Source organism: Numida meleagris, chromosome 3, assembly GCF_002078875.1.
Source record: "Numida meleagris isolate 19003 breed g44 Domestic line chromosome 3, NumMel1.0, whole genome shotgun sequence".
NCBI classification, from domain to species: Eukaryota; Metazoa; Chordata; class Aves; order Galliformes; family Numididae; genus Numida; species Numida meleagris.
Genome location: NC_034411.1, coordinates 88,838,709 through 88,855,101, shown reverse-complemented (window position 1 = coordinate 88,855,101; position 16,393 = coordinate 88,838,709). Strand labels below are relative to the sequence as shown.

The window sequence follows — 16,393 nt, the reverse complement described above, 5'->3', positions numbered from 1 at the left end:
CTCCTACTGCCATTAATCTGATGTTACTGAACTTAAAGGCATATGTATCTGAAGGTGCCATTCAACGCAGAGGCTCTTTCTTTTGGTTCCTGATTTGACCATACTATGGGGTAGTCACACAGTTCCTATCATTGCCATCTATTCAAGCACCTCTTTTGGAGCTATTGGGGTGTTTTACACACATATAAGAGAAAGACATTTTAAAACATTGAGAATGTTATAGGTTCATCTATGTCTTATTTAAGATAATAGCAAGTTTTTAAAAACTAACCAGTAAATTTTCTAGGCCCGTCTTAACAGTAACCTAGGTTTTTATTTTCAGTGCTGTCTGGCACAAAAAGAAGATCCAAAGTATGGGATAACGATTCCCAGCTACTTCTAAACACAGCTTGCCAGTGACAATTTACGCAGCGACAACTTGGTATAAAAAATAAATACGCAGTTTATGAGACAACTTAGCCCATGTGTGAAGGCAACAGCACTCATTTCACAATTGAGTGTACATGGAGATGTACACACAGTGCATACACAGATGAAGTAAACTATGATTTTCCCACCCTGTTTCTGTGACATATAGCTACCTCAGCTTTGCTATCTACATGTCAGATGAAATGATCAAAATGCAAGGGAGTGTGGACAGACACAAATGTGGCATAACAGATATGAGGTAGGATTTGGACACCAAAGATCATTTTCTCACCTCTAGTGTAGACTCACATATGATGTAGCATCATTTACTCTCTGCATCAGATGTTAGCACAGCTAATCTGAAGATCTGCCCATAGAACACACACTGAGCCATGGTACAGTCATGTCTGTACCAACTTAGCATCACAAGGTGGAGAATTTCAGGACCAAAGTCTGTACCTAACTACCTTGAAGAAATTCCCAAAATACTGTAACTTTCTTTTCGTCCTCACATTTCTGGTTTAGTTACAGTTCATCTTCCTGACAGTTGCTGACAATCTTCTCTAGAGGATGCATTTTCGCTGGAGTCCTCTTGGTAATTTGTAATTTATGTTCTACAAAGGTTGATGGTGTCAGCAAAATACAATGATATGGCTCTTCTTCTTACTTTGCTTAATTCTAACTCTCTCACATTCATCACCTAGAGAATAAAGTAGATCATTAAATGTACATTTCTGCATTGCTTCCATGTCAAACCCAATTAGCACCCTCCAGAAAATCCACAGGTATAGGCTGGAAATTTTTGCCCATACCTGTCTGTGATGGCAGCACTGAATGAAGATTAAACCATTCCTGTTTTGAGGTCTCTGATATCTCCGATTTGAGTCACAGTGATGAGCAGTCAAGCAAACTGTTCTGATGCTTTTTGGATTTGCTGAACAATGTCACATCTAGTTTCAACAGTTGTTCCCCTTTCACACATCCCTATTTGCCAGGAAGAGTTTATCCCTTGTTACCTTTAGATCACCTTTGAGGTCCCTTTCAACCCAAGCCATTTTATGATTCTGTGAACTTTTTGTTTTGCTTTCAGCTCAGCAATTGTGAAAGCAATGTAAGCTCCACTGACATCCATATCTACTGCCTATAAAATTACTTTCATCTCTAACTTGACTTGTTGTATAATCCTCCAGAGTAGAATAGAAAACAAATTTATTTTATAAAACATCTGGTAAGCCACACCTGTGAGCATCCAGGCAGCTGGCATAGATCCCAGGTACCACTTAAAGGATCTTGGGTTGGGCACAAGCATGCCCCAGCCAACATGTCAAGTTCCCAGTGCAGTCTGTGAACACACTTCATGATGATGCACCTTAGAGAACTCAAAGACTTCTCTAAATGTGATGCTCACAAACCCCTAAGCGGCTGTCTTGGGGCACCATGCCTGATTCCAAATTCTGGCAACATCTTTTCAGAGGTAAGGGCTGGGTATGCAGCTAAATGCTCCTGGAGAATGAAGTAAGGAGTTGGGAGGATTCTCCCTGTACTTCCAGTCAAGCTCTTAAAATGAAGCACAAGAACACACTGATTAGTTTTATCCACATAAACAGTTCAACCGAGTTGTGTGTCACACAACCCAAGACATGCTGACCTGCCATACTGTGACTCTCCAGCAATGACTCTGGTCTTGTCCTGAAAGCCCTACTGAACACCCAAGTACACAGACTCTTAGAATTCTGTGATCCTTAGTTGGAAGGGACCCATAAGGATCACCAAGTCCAGCTCCTTGCTCCACACAGGAACACCCAAAATTCAAACCCTATTGTCCATACACTCCGTGAACTCCAGCAGCTCAGGGCAGTGCCCACTGCCCTGGGGCAGCCTGTTCCATGCCCACTGCCCTCTGGTGCAAAACCTTTCCCTAACCCCCAGCTGCCCCTCCCCTGATGCAGCCCCATACTGTTCCCTCGGGCCTTGTTGCTGTCACAGAGAGCAGAGCTCAGCATTTCCCCTTCACTCCCTGAGTGGGCACACTGTTGACTCATGTTCAGCTTGCTGCAACCAAGATCCCCTAAAGTACGATGCCAGCCAAGCCTGTGTTCACCTCCTGCGCATTTCTGCAGGCCAGTTGGCACTTACCCAGACCACCAACACAGAAAATTCTGAGAAAAGCAATCCTAACCCTGATTTACGCTCATTGTGCTGCTGGCAAGGAAAGCTTAAATGGAGGGACAGAAACAAGATTTATGCTAGAAAAAATGAGAGGCCAGCACACAGACCCCAGCAACAGCATGTGCTTCTCCTTGTAGCAAAAGTTTCCTAGCACAGCTGTGACCTGGGCCAACCAGCTCTGTCCCACAGGGTGACCAGGCACTGCGGGTGGGCAAGTGTGGGCCAAGGATCGTTGCCAATAACTGCTTCAGAGGTGGCCGCTCTGTTTGGGGAGTGGGAGTAACTGTACAGACACCAGCTTCACCGTGCCAATGGCTGCAGGGCCAGAGCAGAATCAACAGTGCTGAATAATGCAGAATCCTTTGAGGGGCTTTAGACAGAACCTGGAGTGATGTTTAGCAATGCACTTAAAAATGAGAAGGACAGCAAGGACAACTGAAGAGTGTGCTAAAGCCAGCAGGCAGGCAGGGAAGGTGACTCATACTAACTCAGGTCAGCGTCAGGGTCAAACATAAATACCAGTTACACACGTGCCCAAAAGGGAGCAGGGTCTTCATAGATATCTACCCCCATATCTGTAAAATCTGGTCAAAGAGTGGGTTGTTATCCCACATAGCGTGAGATGTGCAAGATCAAGGCTTTAAAGCCAACCAAAAAATAACTTTAATCCCTAATGTGAAATACTGAACTTAAATAACTTATGTATTATAATCACTCCTTATTTCAATAGTAACTTGTGTATGTTTCCTCTGTATGGTTTCTGGCATGTGCTGCAAAACTTTCAGTTTATGTGCATTGTTACAACCAAAACAAATAATTAGTTTAGGTTTAAATGATATTTGTATTTTCGAAAGGAGATGGAAGGAAGTAAAGCAGACTTCTACATTTATCTGATGTTGACCAATTATAAAGCTGAACAACAGCATTTATTCTTTTTTTTTTCCCTCAGTCTAAGAAATTGTATTTGAAATTGGTCACTGGAAAATATTTAAAGCCAGATTTTATCCTGTGAGACTTTTTCTTTGTTTGTTCTGGTCATTGTCTTCATAAAACCAGATCTACTTATACTTCTTATATAAAGAGAAATAGATTGTAGTGAACACAAGTCCACTTCTATTCCTATGAAACAGCTTTGGTTTTACTGAAGTTTGTGTTTCCCCAGAGTTCATCATTATTCTCATAAGATTCAGTATCCTTAATATAGATTTCAATCTTCATTTCCCTTTAAAAAGAAATACTCTCTCCTTCCCTTAGACTCTCTTACACAGACCTGTCAGCATGAAAAGATTCAATGAGACGAGAGTAATGACACATTATTTATGCAGTATTGAACAATCTGACTTTTAAGATTCTCTTTATTAACTGTTTTGTAGTATCTTCAAAATTATAACATGTATATGTTTTAATAATATTTATGAGCAAACTTTTACCTCAGTATGTACTTTTCTTGCAGATACATCTAACAGTTTATGAAATGTAACCTGGTTTGCTCTCTGCTGATGTGAAAATATGATTTATTTTTCTGTGCGGCATGATCATACAAATCTAGAAGGACAAAAATCAGGGAAAGATGAAATAGGAATAGGGGCTGGAAAATGGCAGCAGATGTTGAAAATTCTCTGTATTAATGCTACAGCTTCTTCATCTGGTGGTGGTTTCCTTCCTCAGCTCTGCTTCTTCATTTTATATTCTTTGTACTTTACTTTGTTGGCTGTATTTCCTGATCCCCTCTTGACTACTTCTACACTCTGGAAGATTGCAAAAACCTTCCAAGAATTTTAACTTCTCTTCCACAAGAGAAGATATACTGCCCTTCCCAGAACAGGAATGCTGAAAGAAGGCTTTGGTGGGCTTGAGAACCAGGCTGACACTTTATGCACTCTTTATATACAAAGTAATAAACTTGTAGTAAATAAAACACTGGCAGTACATCCATGCTGGAAAAGTTATGGTGAAGCTATGTCTAACTGTTCCTCTCAAGGCTGGTACAAAGCAAACACAGAAATCTGTGTTGGGATAATTGTTTTATTGCCTCCAAACAGAGTTTGGTCATGAAAGCCAAGTACATAGTCCGAAACAGTATAATTGTATAACAATAAAGAGAAAGATTTATGAATCCTCCTGCAGGTTAAACTTTCTACATAAGTATACTATGACATATAAATGTCATAATAATTCCTTCCTACACATCTCCATCCACAAGCCTCCTGTCTATAAGGTGCTTTCCATGGACACCCATGGCAATAAAATAAGCATTCTGCTCCACTGCTGTAGCTGTAGCACAGATTCCTAGGCTTCTACGTAGGAATGAGAAGACAAATCATCTTTGAGGCCTAAACCTGTACATGGGTTTTCAGGAGTCCAATTGGGAAAGGTATCCCTCCTGCTTCAGGAAGGACCAGGACACTCTACAATGTGTGAGTCTGCTCCTTTCAGTGCAAAATCAGCTCCTGGATCCTGTGCATGTACATTCTCCTGCCTCCAGCCTGCCCTGCTTCACATGAGAACCTGTTAGGATTAGCAAGAAGGTACCACGGCACCAGGAAAATAAAGAGTGCTTGTTTAATTAACGTTAAGGTACATACACCCCTGTTACACTTTGTTGTTGTTGTTGTGTGGGTGTATGTGCACATGAGAACATAAACAATGAGATATTCTACAAAGCGTGAGAGTTACGCCTGTCATCTGAGGCTGTCTCCCTTCTTAATCTAACGTTTTCTGAAATTATTTCCCAAAGCAGGCTTACAAAGGAATCTGGAACACACAGATCTTTCATCTCAAGGCTAAAGTTTTCCAAGCGCAAAACTGCCCAGCAATGGCAAGTCTTCAAATACGTAATTACTTCTCTGACAATGCAAGTGGAGGGGTGCCCTGTGCTTGAACTCATGTTTATCGGAGTTGGAGCTGAGCTTTGGAGTCTCGGGCTGAAGGACAAGGGTAAGCCCCTTCTGTCTCTTGCCAGAAAGAAGGCAGCGTTTCCTTTACATCCATTTCCAAGTGTGTATTGTAGAAAGTAGTAGGGCAGGCAACAGAAAAGACTTGGAAGCTGCAACTTGGTTTATTTAATCTCAGTGTGCACACTGACTTGGATCACCAGTCTCACCTTTCCTCCCCCCTTACTGTCAACTTTATTTACTTTAATATTCTGCAAACGTTGCAATTTTTTTTTTTAGTCCCCTCATAAACCATTAAATTGCAGAGTACCAAGGGTCTAATTGCTGTCTTCAACTATCTAATGAGAGGACAGGAACAAGCTCTTCTCAGGGAAGCAGGGTGAAAGAAGGAGAGGCAACAGACACAAGATGCAGAAACAGAAATTTTAAGCAAACACAATGAAAAGAAGTTTTACAACGGCGTGGTTGAATGCTAGAAGGGGCTGCTGCAGATGTGTTTGAACAAGGCTGAGTTCTGCTCTTAACTCCTGGGAGACATGCAGACATGCTTCCAGTCACGTGATAAGAGGTTAACCATGCCTTACAGCTCAGATAAATGGCCATTTGGATATACATACTTCTTTCCATGGCTACAGAAGTAGTCATAGTTCAAAACCAGGCATCTGGTGCTTAGAGTTACTGTACTAGGCTCCGTCCTTCAGCTCCTTCCCATAGAGGCTGTACTCTTCCTGCTGTGTTACTGGGGATGGCTTGCAGCAGCACCATTTTCACCCCATGTCTTCACCATTTTCATCCCGTCAGTCTCCACATGGGCACTTGCTGAAGGAGCAGGGCTCCATCTAGGGCAGAAAAAGTGTAATGTCTGTCTAATTCAAGGCCTACAGCTTTTGCAGTGTTGAAATGGAGCTGACACACCCCTGTAAGTGCCTAAGGCTGAAATTATCTCCTGTAGCAAATAGGATCTAGAATAACCTTCACTAGAAGCAGGATCGTGTGTATGATGCCAACAGTAAAACAGTATGGGAGAGCTACGGTGGCTGAGCAGTATCCTATGCTCTGTTGTCCTCTTCCCTGTGTTGGGAAAACCTCTCTCTAGAATCCCCATGTCACACTCCAGATGCGTTTATAAGTGCTTTGTAACGATTAAGAGATTTTGTAAATCTTTTACAACCATGAATAACCATACTAAAGGGTTTTTATATAAATTTGCAGGCACCTTGGGCATTGCAGTTCTTGATTTTAACAATAAACAAGCAGGTAGTTGGACTTCTTATTACAGAGATCCCAGTTTAGAAGCAGCTCCCTCCTGCACAGCCCCTTGGCAGCTCCTATGGCAACTACTGAACTCTACTCTCTGGCCTCCCACTTGGCAGCAACCGTAGCCAGTCAGCTGTCCTCAGCCTTCTCCACAAAGACAGCTTCGGAGTTGCATTTCAGCAGGGGGGTTGTAGTCTGCTGAGGGGGAAAAAAGGAAAAAAGAGTAGAAACAATAGGTTCATAGTCTCAAAGAGGGGAACTTGAACTCCAACAAGGACAAAAGTGGAAACAATTGATCACAAATATGCAAAGAATGAATGAAAAAGAAACAACTGAACCACAAGTATACCGAAGATGATAATGTGCTGGTGTCAACAAGAAAGAAAGGGAAATTGTCTTGTAAGTGACTTTCAGGCTCATAAATGGCTACACACGTACTAAAAAATGTATGAAAATGGGACAGCAGCTTTCCCCTCCTAAATCTAGAACCTTCTAGCCCCAAAATACGCATGACTAGCAAAGCCCCTCTTGAACCTCAAATCAGTGCCTGATGCACAGAAGCATTAGCTCCAGGGCTACCACCAGGTCCCAGGAATCCGCATGTCCATTTTGGAAATCAGCCAAGGGGCAAGCTCCTTCATTGCACATCAAAGCATACGCTGATGTGCCAGGTGCCGGTGTTTGCAGCCCCTTGATCTTCCTGCCCAACTCATGCTGGCCCCAGCAGCCACCTGATTGTGTGGTTAACTGCATGAGACAGTAATATGGCATCCTCCAAGAAAAAACTCTTGAGCTTTTAATTGGATCAGCTCATGTTGTAAATACTAAGACAAGAAAAGCATGGAAGGAGACTGTAGGCAGGGGAGGGTTTTTTTTTGGTGAGAGCATAGCCGTAACTGGCTGTAAAACCACAGCCTGAACCATTCACTATGAATAGGGTGCACAGTAAAGACGTCAGAACTCTTGCAGGGGACAAGTTTGGCCTGCATTTGGCATCTTACTATTCTTTTGGCTTTTGTAGTGCTGAGAACTTCAGTCGCTCTGAAGCTGTGAGACTGATGAGCTCTCTAGTGGGCAATTTGTTCATCAAGTATTACTCAAGCATATTCGCTGCGTTACAAGGTCAAGAAGTTCCCCATTTCTCAACATACAGCCACCACAGGAATTAAGCAATGACACTGGAGATTGAGCAGAAGTGTTTTTTAAACTATGTAATTAATACAGAACTATAAAAGCCATGAAAGCCTAAGATAGCATTCTATTAAGCAGCCCTTCCAACCAGTGTGATTTACTTAAATGATGAAAAACCTTTGCCAGTCCTTTGTGCTGAAACTACAGATTCCACCTGCTGAAACTACAGATTAAAAATAACAGAGAGAGGAAAAGACCTAACATTTTGAGTCTGGAAATTATTAGAGCTCAGACAGGAACTATACCAGGTTGGTGTGGTGGTTTACCACTTCCCATCTCCTTTCTTTGGTTTATAAATGCAAAAGAAATGTTTTTTCATGAGCTATGCGGGTTGATTAGGATTTCTTTCAAATCAAGCATATAGAATATATCCTCAAAGACAGGTTACAACAACTTGCAAACTTCAACTTTCAATCATGAGACAAATGTGACAACAAGCATATGTAAGTATAACGAGTTTATTTGATTAGAATAGGTCTTCTAGATAGGCCAGTTATACACTCATGACATTTGGCAGTCATTTTATTTCCTGATTCAGTTATAAAAATGCAGCTAAGTTAGGAAGGCACAAAGGCACAGCACTGGTATTTCACATATGTCACTAACATCCAATACACCTGGCAAGAAAAACACCTCCATCCCACATTCTTTAAAAGCTCTTTGTTTCATTTGCTAAAGTGAATCTAAAATCAGTAAGGACTTGAATCAGAACTAATCATACAGAAACCTGATCTGGATCCTCAGAGCTAGCACAAGATGCTGGAGCTGTCAGTCAGCAACTCACACTTCTTTCTCTTTTGCTTTCCCCTCTTCTGGTGAGACTCCAGGAAAACAGCATGTCTGCTGCCATTTCAGTCAGTGGAAATTACCAGAAAAATCTCAAGAATGGATTAGTAGTAAAGTGTTATATTAGTAGACAAAATACTTGCATACTGCATTTTGTATGACAGAATACAAGGTACTGCTCATCACAACTACTTTCAGATGCCTCCTCACCTTCCCTGCACAGTTTAATTGTGCCGTCTGGTAGCTCTCTTCAACCAAGAACAGCCCTTGTTTTAGACAAGCACGCTAATTTGGTTTTAGATCATAATACATACGGAGAACCCTCCTCACAGTCTCCACGTATTTATCATCAGAAATAGGTTTCCTTTTGCTTCCGGGCGCTAGGAACTTCTTGATTGTGGGGATGCTGCTTATCCTTTTCTTAAATGCCTAAAAGGGAAATGTTAAGAACATTGCATTCAAAAAACAAAGTAAAAAACCAGTTACACTCATTTGTGTAAGTGGGGGATTTGACTGAAGAGGGGAGCCCTGTCAGAAATCATTAAGCAAATCGTATCAGCTGCTGCTGGAGATACTAACGATATATGTCCAGTACTGCTCCACCAGTACAGGAAATATTGATGAGACCTGTGCTTGTATTCATCTCAGTCTTCTTAATGAAGTCATTAACATCCTTTAAAAAGTGGCTTGTGAATGCAAGACAAAAGAAATGCCATCTTAGCTAAGAATAAACTTTACTCTCTCTCACCCCAACCCCATTTTAAATAGTGATTGAACAGCCCTCCACATTGTACTGATGTAGGATGGCGTGGCAACAGTTATTTGTGGATTCAGATACGTACTTTTCTCAAATCACATATTTTTATCTAGAAAATATGTTCTGCTTCTGGCATCATAGAGCTGGTGAGAAGAGGGGGAAAAAAAGCAACTAAACAAAAAAAAGAGAGTTGTTTCCTTCAGGCTTTACAGGAATGACTCTAAACAATAATACATTCTGTAGATGAATCCTATTAGGACGTTCATCCTAAAGCAAGCAGAGCAAGACTGCAATAAAAGACGAATGACAGACACTCTTTGCCTTATGGAATTGTCCACGCAAATTAGACTTTGAAATATATTTCCACGATACTTCCAGCCATAGAGTGTACTGTTAATGTAAGTCACCTGTAACAGAGGAAAGCCCGACAGAGCATCTGACTTCTTCTCTTCTACCATTAAAATGGCTTCAAGCAGATGAATATCTGCCCAGCTGAGACGGTTGCCAACAAGAAAGTCCTGGCCATGGTCTTTCAAAACCTGGAGGCGTCAGAAATGAAAATGTTCCGATGTGGATAAGCAGATGGAGTTATCTTTTCAAAAAATGCCCTGGTACACCTTTGGCAATACTTCTGTTCTATTCACCTTTCTCTCCCATGGCACTGGGATACTCTGAGAGTGGGAAATGTTAGCTCAGTGCCTGCAATCACTGAGCAGTTACCTGCGAGCGGTCCTCCCAGCAGCAGTCTGGAATCCAGGGTTTCTCTTACCCATCCTTCCTTCCTATAGCCTCATGTAACCCCACACACTGTACTATACTGGACTGCAAGGTTAGACCTCTCTTTGGTTTCCTCTCCTTTCCAGTCTAAGAAATCTCTTTCTGTATATATGTGTATATTTAACTCTGTTACAGCTTCAATGGGAAAATAGAGATCAGCAAGAGAAACACTGAGATCCCAACATGGCCTATGCAGCAGGCCATTCAGATCAGAACATTTCATTGCCTGGAAGTGCTCCTCCTACATCTACCTGGGGAAACACTGAAGCATCTTTGAAACTGTACTTTATAAACTGCTGTAATAACTGTTTGTTACTGTGGTTAAAATTAAAAATAAAAATCAAACATAGGAGGGAGCGATTCTCCTACTTACCTTTTCATATGCTGGGAAGTATCTGCTCGTAGCCTTCTGAACTACAAAGGCACATTGTTTCACCTTATCCTCAGCCGATAAGAATGGGTAACTCAACAAAAAGCCCATAAGGTCATCTGTGCCCCCAACATACATGTCAATCCTTAAAAACAAACAACAAAACTTAAATAGGGTGGCGTCTCCACAAGCGCAGATTTGCACTGTGTTAAAGCTGAATTTCCATATGCAGAAATAGTTCAATATTTACAGTCATCTCTTGAATACCTGTGTCAAGTTGTATTAATATTTTACTAGATAATGGGCCTACACATCAAGTATTTTTTATGTAAAGATAAACTAATTAGAACAAATTAGTTGGGTTGCATTTAACTGTGGCCTGTCGATCTCACAGCAAATTATGCATCACCAAAGCAAAGGTGGCTCTCTGAGTGTGCAAATATACAGTTAATTCTAGATGTATCTAAGCTACTATAACATGTTCAAGAAGAATAGTACTGGTACAGTACAGGGCTCTCTCCTTCAGGTCTTTCCCGTAGAGATTGTATTTTGCTGCTATGTAGTTGAGGATGGCTCTGGTCTGCACCATCTTCATCCCATCGATCTCCACCATGGGCACTTGCTGGAACATGAGGACTCCACCTAAAGACAAGGAAAGCCACACATTACTGTATCGGTACTTTTATGTAAGATGTCTTGTTGTCTTCATAAAAGCATCACTTTTATGTTGAACTTGCTCTAGAGAGTCTTTATATTAAACTGGCATATTTCCATGCAAACAGTAAATTACAGAGGTGCAGACTAATTAAAGTGAAGAATGGAAGAATTGTGGCTTATCAATCTTGCTTTAAAAAACGAAGTTCATAGAAGTTGCAGGTAGGGCTGCGTACAAGAGCTTTTATGCTGAAACTGAAATATAATTGGGACAATCATCATACTAAACATATAAAATAAGTAAGAAGCTTAGTTTATATAAACTAATTCTAAATACATAAAAATATATTTCTTTCCTACTACTTAAAACACAGTTGAAGCAAATGTGAGATTATAAAATGTTTTCCTTATAACCTGTACCTTAAGCTAAACCAGGGCATTCCATGAACTTTTAGGTTAAGCTTGTGCAAGTTGCTGAAGCCTGGAATAAGTTTGTTGGACGATATTCCCATGGAATTAACTTCACAACTCTGCTTTCTTTGGGAATGAGAATCCAAGAATCCCAGCAAAGCTGTTTTAAAGAAAGATTTACAAACACCCACGGCCTACTATATTTTATGGCCAACTGACAAACAACTGCTGTAAAGCTGAAGACTCAGAAAGAAGTCAGGCCAGCAAGAAATTGCACATTCGCTGAAGGTGAATTTTTGCCAACAAACGTTTGGCAGCAGTGGGCAAAAACAAAATAGCCCAGAGGACTGCGAAACTCTGTGAGTTGGAAGGACATTCAGTTTTCAGTTGTATCTGCCCACATGTGGAAAACATTCAGTCTCTGCAGCTGCTCAGAGCTCTGTTCTAATTCCCTCTCTGCTGCGTGGAAGTCAGTCCACACAGTCTTCAAGCTTCATCTCTGGGACCGAGCAGAACCTGCTCACACTTCTCTTGTGGTCTCGTATGCACTCACTTTGCAGGAGCTTCTCGTACTGCTCTCGTGTTTCCAAAAACACCTCTTCAAACTGGAAAAAAGAAAAGTAAAAGAAAAAAAAAAGAATAGGGAAGAAAAAGAAATGACCATCTTTGCATTTTTCTAGAGCAGACAAACTTGGGTGGTGCTTAACAAAGAAGAGAATACATGCTCTGGCCCATACATTCCAGGCATGGCCCTAAGGGAGAAAATGTCAGGAGCAGAAACACTGGCAAAATCTCTTAGAATCATAGAATTGCTCAGGTTGGAAAGCACCTTCAAGATCATCAAGTCCAACCGCAACCTAACCATACTACCCTAACTCTAATGACCCACCGCTGAATCATGTCCCCGAGCACCACATCCAAATGGTTTTTAAACACATTCAGGGATGGTGACTCAACCACCTCCTTGAAGAGCCTGTTCCAGTGCTTAACAACCCCTTCTGGAAAGAAGTTTTTCCTGGTATCCAACCTAAACCTCCCCTGGCGCAACTTGAGGCCATTTCCCCTTGTCCTGTCACCTGTCACCACTGAGAAGAGACCAACCCTGCTCTCACTGCAATCATCTTTCAGGTATTTGAAGAGAACAGTAAGGTCTCCCCTCAGCCTCCTCTTCCCCAGACTAAACAGCCCCAATTCCTTTAGTCTCTCCTTGTAAGGCATATTCTCCAAGCCCTTCACCAGCCTTGTTGCCCTTCTTTGGACCTGCTCCAGCACCTCAGTGTCCTTTCTGTACTGAAGCACCCAAAACTGAACACAGTACTCAAGGTGAGGCCTCGCCAACGCTGAGTACAGGGGCAGGATGACTTCCCTAGTCCTGCTCACCACACCATTCCTGATACAAGCCAGGATGCCATTGGCCTTCTTGGCCACTTGGGCACACTGCTGGCTCATATTCAGCTGACTGTCCATCAGCACACCAAGGTCCCTTTCCGTCAGGCAGCTTTCCAGCCACTCCTCCCCAAGCCTGTAGGGTTGCCTGGGGTTGTTGTGACCAAAGTGCAGGACCCAACAATTGGCCCTATTGAAACTCATACAGTTTATCTTGGCCCATCAATGCAGTCTATACAGGTCCCTCTGTAGTGCCTTTCTACCCTCTGGCAGATCAACACACCCTCCCAACTTGTTGTCTGCAAACTTACTGAGGGTGCACTCAATCCCCTCATCAAGATCATTGATAAAGATGTTAAATAGGAGTGGCCCCAGTACCAAGCCCTGGGGGACACCGCTCGTGACTGGCCGCCAGCTGGATTTAACTCCATTGACCACAACTCTTTGGGCCCTGCCATCCAGCCAGTGTTTCATCCAGCAGAGTACATGCCCATCCAAACCATGGGCAGCCAGCTTCTCCTTGAGGATGCTGTGGGGGACAGTGTTGAAGGCCTTACTGAAGTCCAGGTAGATCACATCGACAGCCTTGCCTTCATCCACTAAGCGGGTCACCATGTCATAGAACAAAATCAGGTTTGTCAAGCAGGATCTACCATTCATGATCCCATGCTGACTGGGCCTGATCCCCTGGTTGACCTTTAACTGATCCATGATGTCTCCTGAGATTATCCGTTCCATAACCTTCCCTGGCACCGAGGTGAGACTGATAGGTCTGTAGCTACCAGGATCATCTTTCCAGCCCTTCTTGAAGATGGGAGTCACATATGCTAGTCTCCAGTCAACCGGGACATTCCCTGTTAGCCAGGACTGTTGAAGGATGATGGAGAGTGGCTTGGCAACCACATCCACCAACTGCCTCAGCTCTCTAGGGTGCAATCCACCTGACCCGTGGACTTGTGAGTGTCCACCTTTTGGAGCAGGTCCAAAACCATCTCATTATGGATTATGCAGGCCTGTTCTGTTCCCCATCCCTATCTTCCAGCGCAAGAGGCTGTGTGCCCTTGGTCTATTGTGTCTGAGAAACCCTGCTAAAGGTGACCCCAGTAGAAAATCTGGCATTAAGAACCAGAGTGAGGATGGTTTATTTGGTGCTGAAGAGGGAATTTAATCTGAGACATTCAACAGTACAGAGCAGGCTGTCCTTACAATGCTTTCTGATATGTGAAAAAGAGCTCTGCCATGTGATATGTTGATTTGGGAGCAAGACAGAAACAAATTCTTAGAAAGTTAAAACAAATCCTTTGCAAAATGATGTTCAGGAATTATGCAAAGCAGCAAGCTTAGTGCAGAAGCATATTTAGGACACCCGAAGATGAATTATTCACCAGATGAAAGTCAAACAGAAGCAGAATTGCCTGTGATCTGTATGATGTAGTTATAATCACTATGGATGGGGATGGCTGTTACTTATGGAGGGATTCAGTTCAAGATGAATGTGCCAATGTTAGATGTCTATGTGTACATGTTTGCAAGTGTAAGTGGCCATTACAGTCACCTTGTTCACTTCACCTTGTTCACTTCACCTTGCTACGCCTTTCTACATGGTGCAAGCAGGACAATGTAAGTGCCATGCTGCAGCTTACTGCAAAGGATGGAAGGAAAATGTAAAGAATCCTGGAATGAGCATCCAACAGAAAAGATAAAGACCAAACAAAGCAAATTCATTGCTGTTTGCCTTGGCACAGATTATATTTGCTATGTCAACAACAAATCTGTCGTTCAGCTCAATAGTGCCTGGCAAGGAACAGAAGGTTTAATTAATCATTAATCATTCTTTCATTAAGCACAATTTTGGATGATAGCATCATGTTTGAGAAGAGATGTAACTTAAACTTTTGTGCACCTAAGTACTTTCTGTTGCATCTAGCGGTATTTTTTTGGTTAATGACTGATGTTCTGACTCACAGACAAGCTTAAAACACATGCAGTAATGTCACAAAGATGGAACAAACCTCGACCCCAGCTGCAGCCAGCAGCCAGCGGATCGACTCCATTTTGCCTCTTCCATCAAAGTAGTAGAGTTTAGGTTTTGCAGCCATGCCTTCAGACTTCCTTTACCTACAAAGTGTAAAAGAAATCTGTTAATAAATGATTCAAAAAATGGATGGCTCTTGGAATACTGGTTCACAAGTCACTTGCAGGACAGAAAATTGGGTTAATGTCAGACAAAACATATCAGTAAAGCCACTGTCTGTACTGACTTGGTTTTACTGTGGCACGGCCACAGCTCTTTTAGTTTCCCCCAAGCAAGAAAAAAAAGTGTTGCCACTGAGTACATCAGCAAAAGTGTCAACAGAATCATTAAGGCTGGAAAATCACAGAATCATAGAATCACCAAGGTTGGAAAAGACCTCCAAGATCATCCAGTCCAACCGTCCTCCTATCACCAATGCTTCCCCACTAAACCACGTCCCTCAGTACCACATCTAAACATTTCTGGAACACGTCTCGGGACGGTGACTCCACCACCTCCCCATGCAGCCCATTCCAGTGCCTTACACGCTTTCAGAGAAGAAATTTTTCCTAAAGTCCAACCTGGTGCCACTTGAGGCCATTCTCTCCAGTCCTATCGCTAGTTATGCAGGGAAGAAGACCACTAAGACCATCTAGTGCGACCAGCAGCCGATCCCCACCATGCCCACGCACCGTGTCCCTCAGTGCCACAACCACACGGCTCTCGAGCACCTCGCGGGGCGGTGACCCCACCACCTCCGCGGGCCGCCCGTCCCAGAGCCTCACCAACGCGCGTTTCAGCACTGTTACTCGGTCAAAAACCGCTAGCAGCCACGTTTCAACCAAAGCGACGAAAGGGCTCAGAGAGGCTTTCCAAGCCGGGCCATCCTTTTGCCAGAGCACCAGAAGCCCGAGTACGGGAACCCGCTTTCAGGACCCGGCACGGCACGGCACGCTCCCGGAGAGCCGCTCCCCGCCCCACGCCCCGCACACCCGCGCAGCCCCCGCCTCGCAGGGCCGGGGTCGCACGTACCCTCGCCACAGGTCGCTACCCCGGGGCCGGCGGGTTCGGAGCGCGCAGCGAGGCGGGCGAGCTTCGGCTGCGGGAGGCTCGGTGTCACCCAGAGCGCGGGAGGACTCCTCCGAGCCCTCCCGGTGCCGCCCCCTCAGGCGGGCCGGCCGGCACAGCCCCCTGCAGCCGCCAGTGGGAAGGCTCTGCTTTGCATAACGCGCAAAGCCTGCTGGGAGGAAAGCGGAGCGAGAAAGAACGTTTACGTGCGCCGGCGTATTTTACAGCAAAAATATTTCGACTTGAACGAT

The 16,393-nt window shown here is 43.3% G+C and overlaps 1 protein-coding gene across 1 annotated transcript; it reads right to left on the bottom strand.

Moving 5' to 3' along the window:
• Positions 8,362 to 16,261, bottom strand: LOC110396690 (glutathione S-transferase 3). The gene is made up of 7 exons (XM_021392529.1): positions 16,107 to 16,261; positions 15,073 to 15,178; positions 12,228 to 12,279; positions 11,119 to 11,251; positions 10,613 to 10,754; positions 9,870 to 10,001; positions 8,362 to 9,134 (listed from the first exon to the last, which is right to left on the bottom strand). The coding sequence occupies exons 2-7, from the start codon at positions 15,157 to 15,159 to the stop codon at positions 8,991 to 8,993; spliced, it is 690 nt and encodes a 229-aa protein (XP_021248204.1). The 5' UTR covers positions 15,160 to 15,178; positions 16,107 to 16,261; the 3' UTR covers positions 8,362 to 8,990.

Bases quoted from the DNA above. Each gene is read 5' to 3' on its own strand.
- LOC110396690 (XM_021392529.1), bottom strand. From the start codon at position 15,159: ATGGCTGCAAAACCTAAACTCTACTACTTTGATGGAAGAGGCAAAATG. The intron at 11,252-12,227 runs GTGAGTGCATAC...CCTTGTCTTTAG, and splicing joins GTACGAGAAGCTCCTGCAAA to GTGGAGTCCTCATGTTCCAG. The intron at 9,135-9,869 runs GTGACTTACATT...TTTCCCTTTTAG, and splicing joins CGGGCTTTCCTCTGTTACAG to GCATTTAAGAAAAGGATAAG.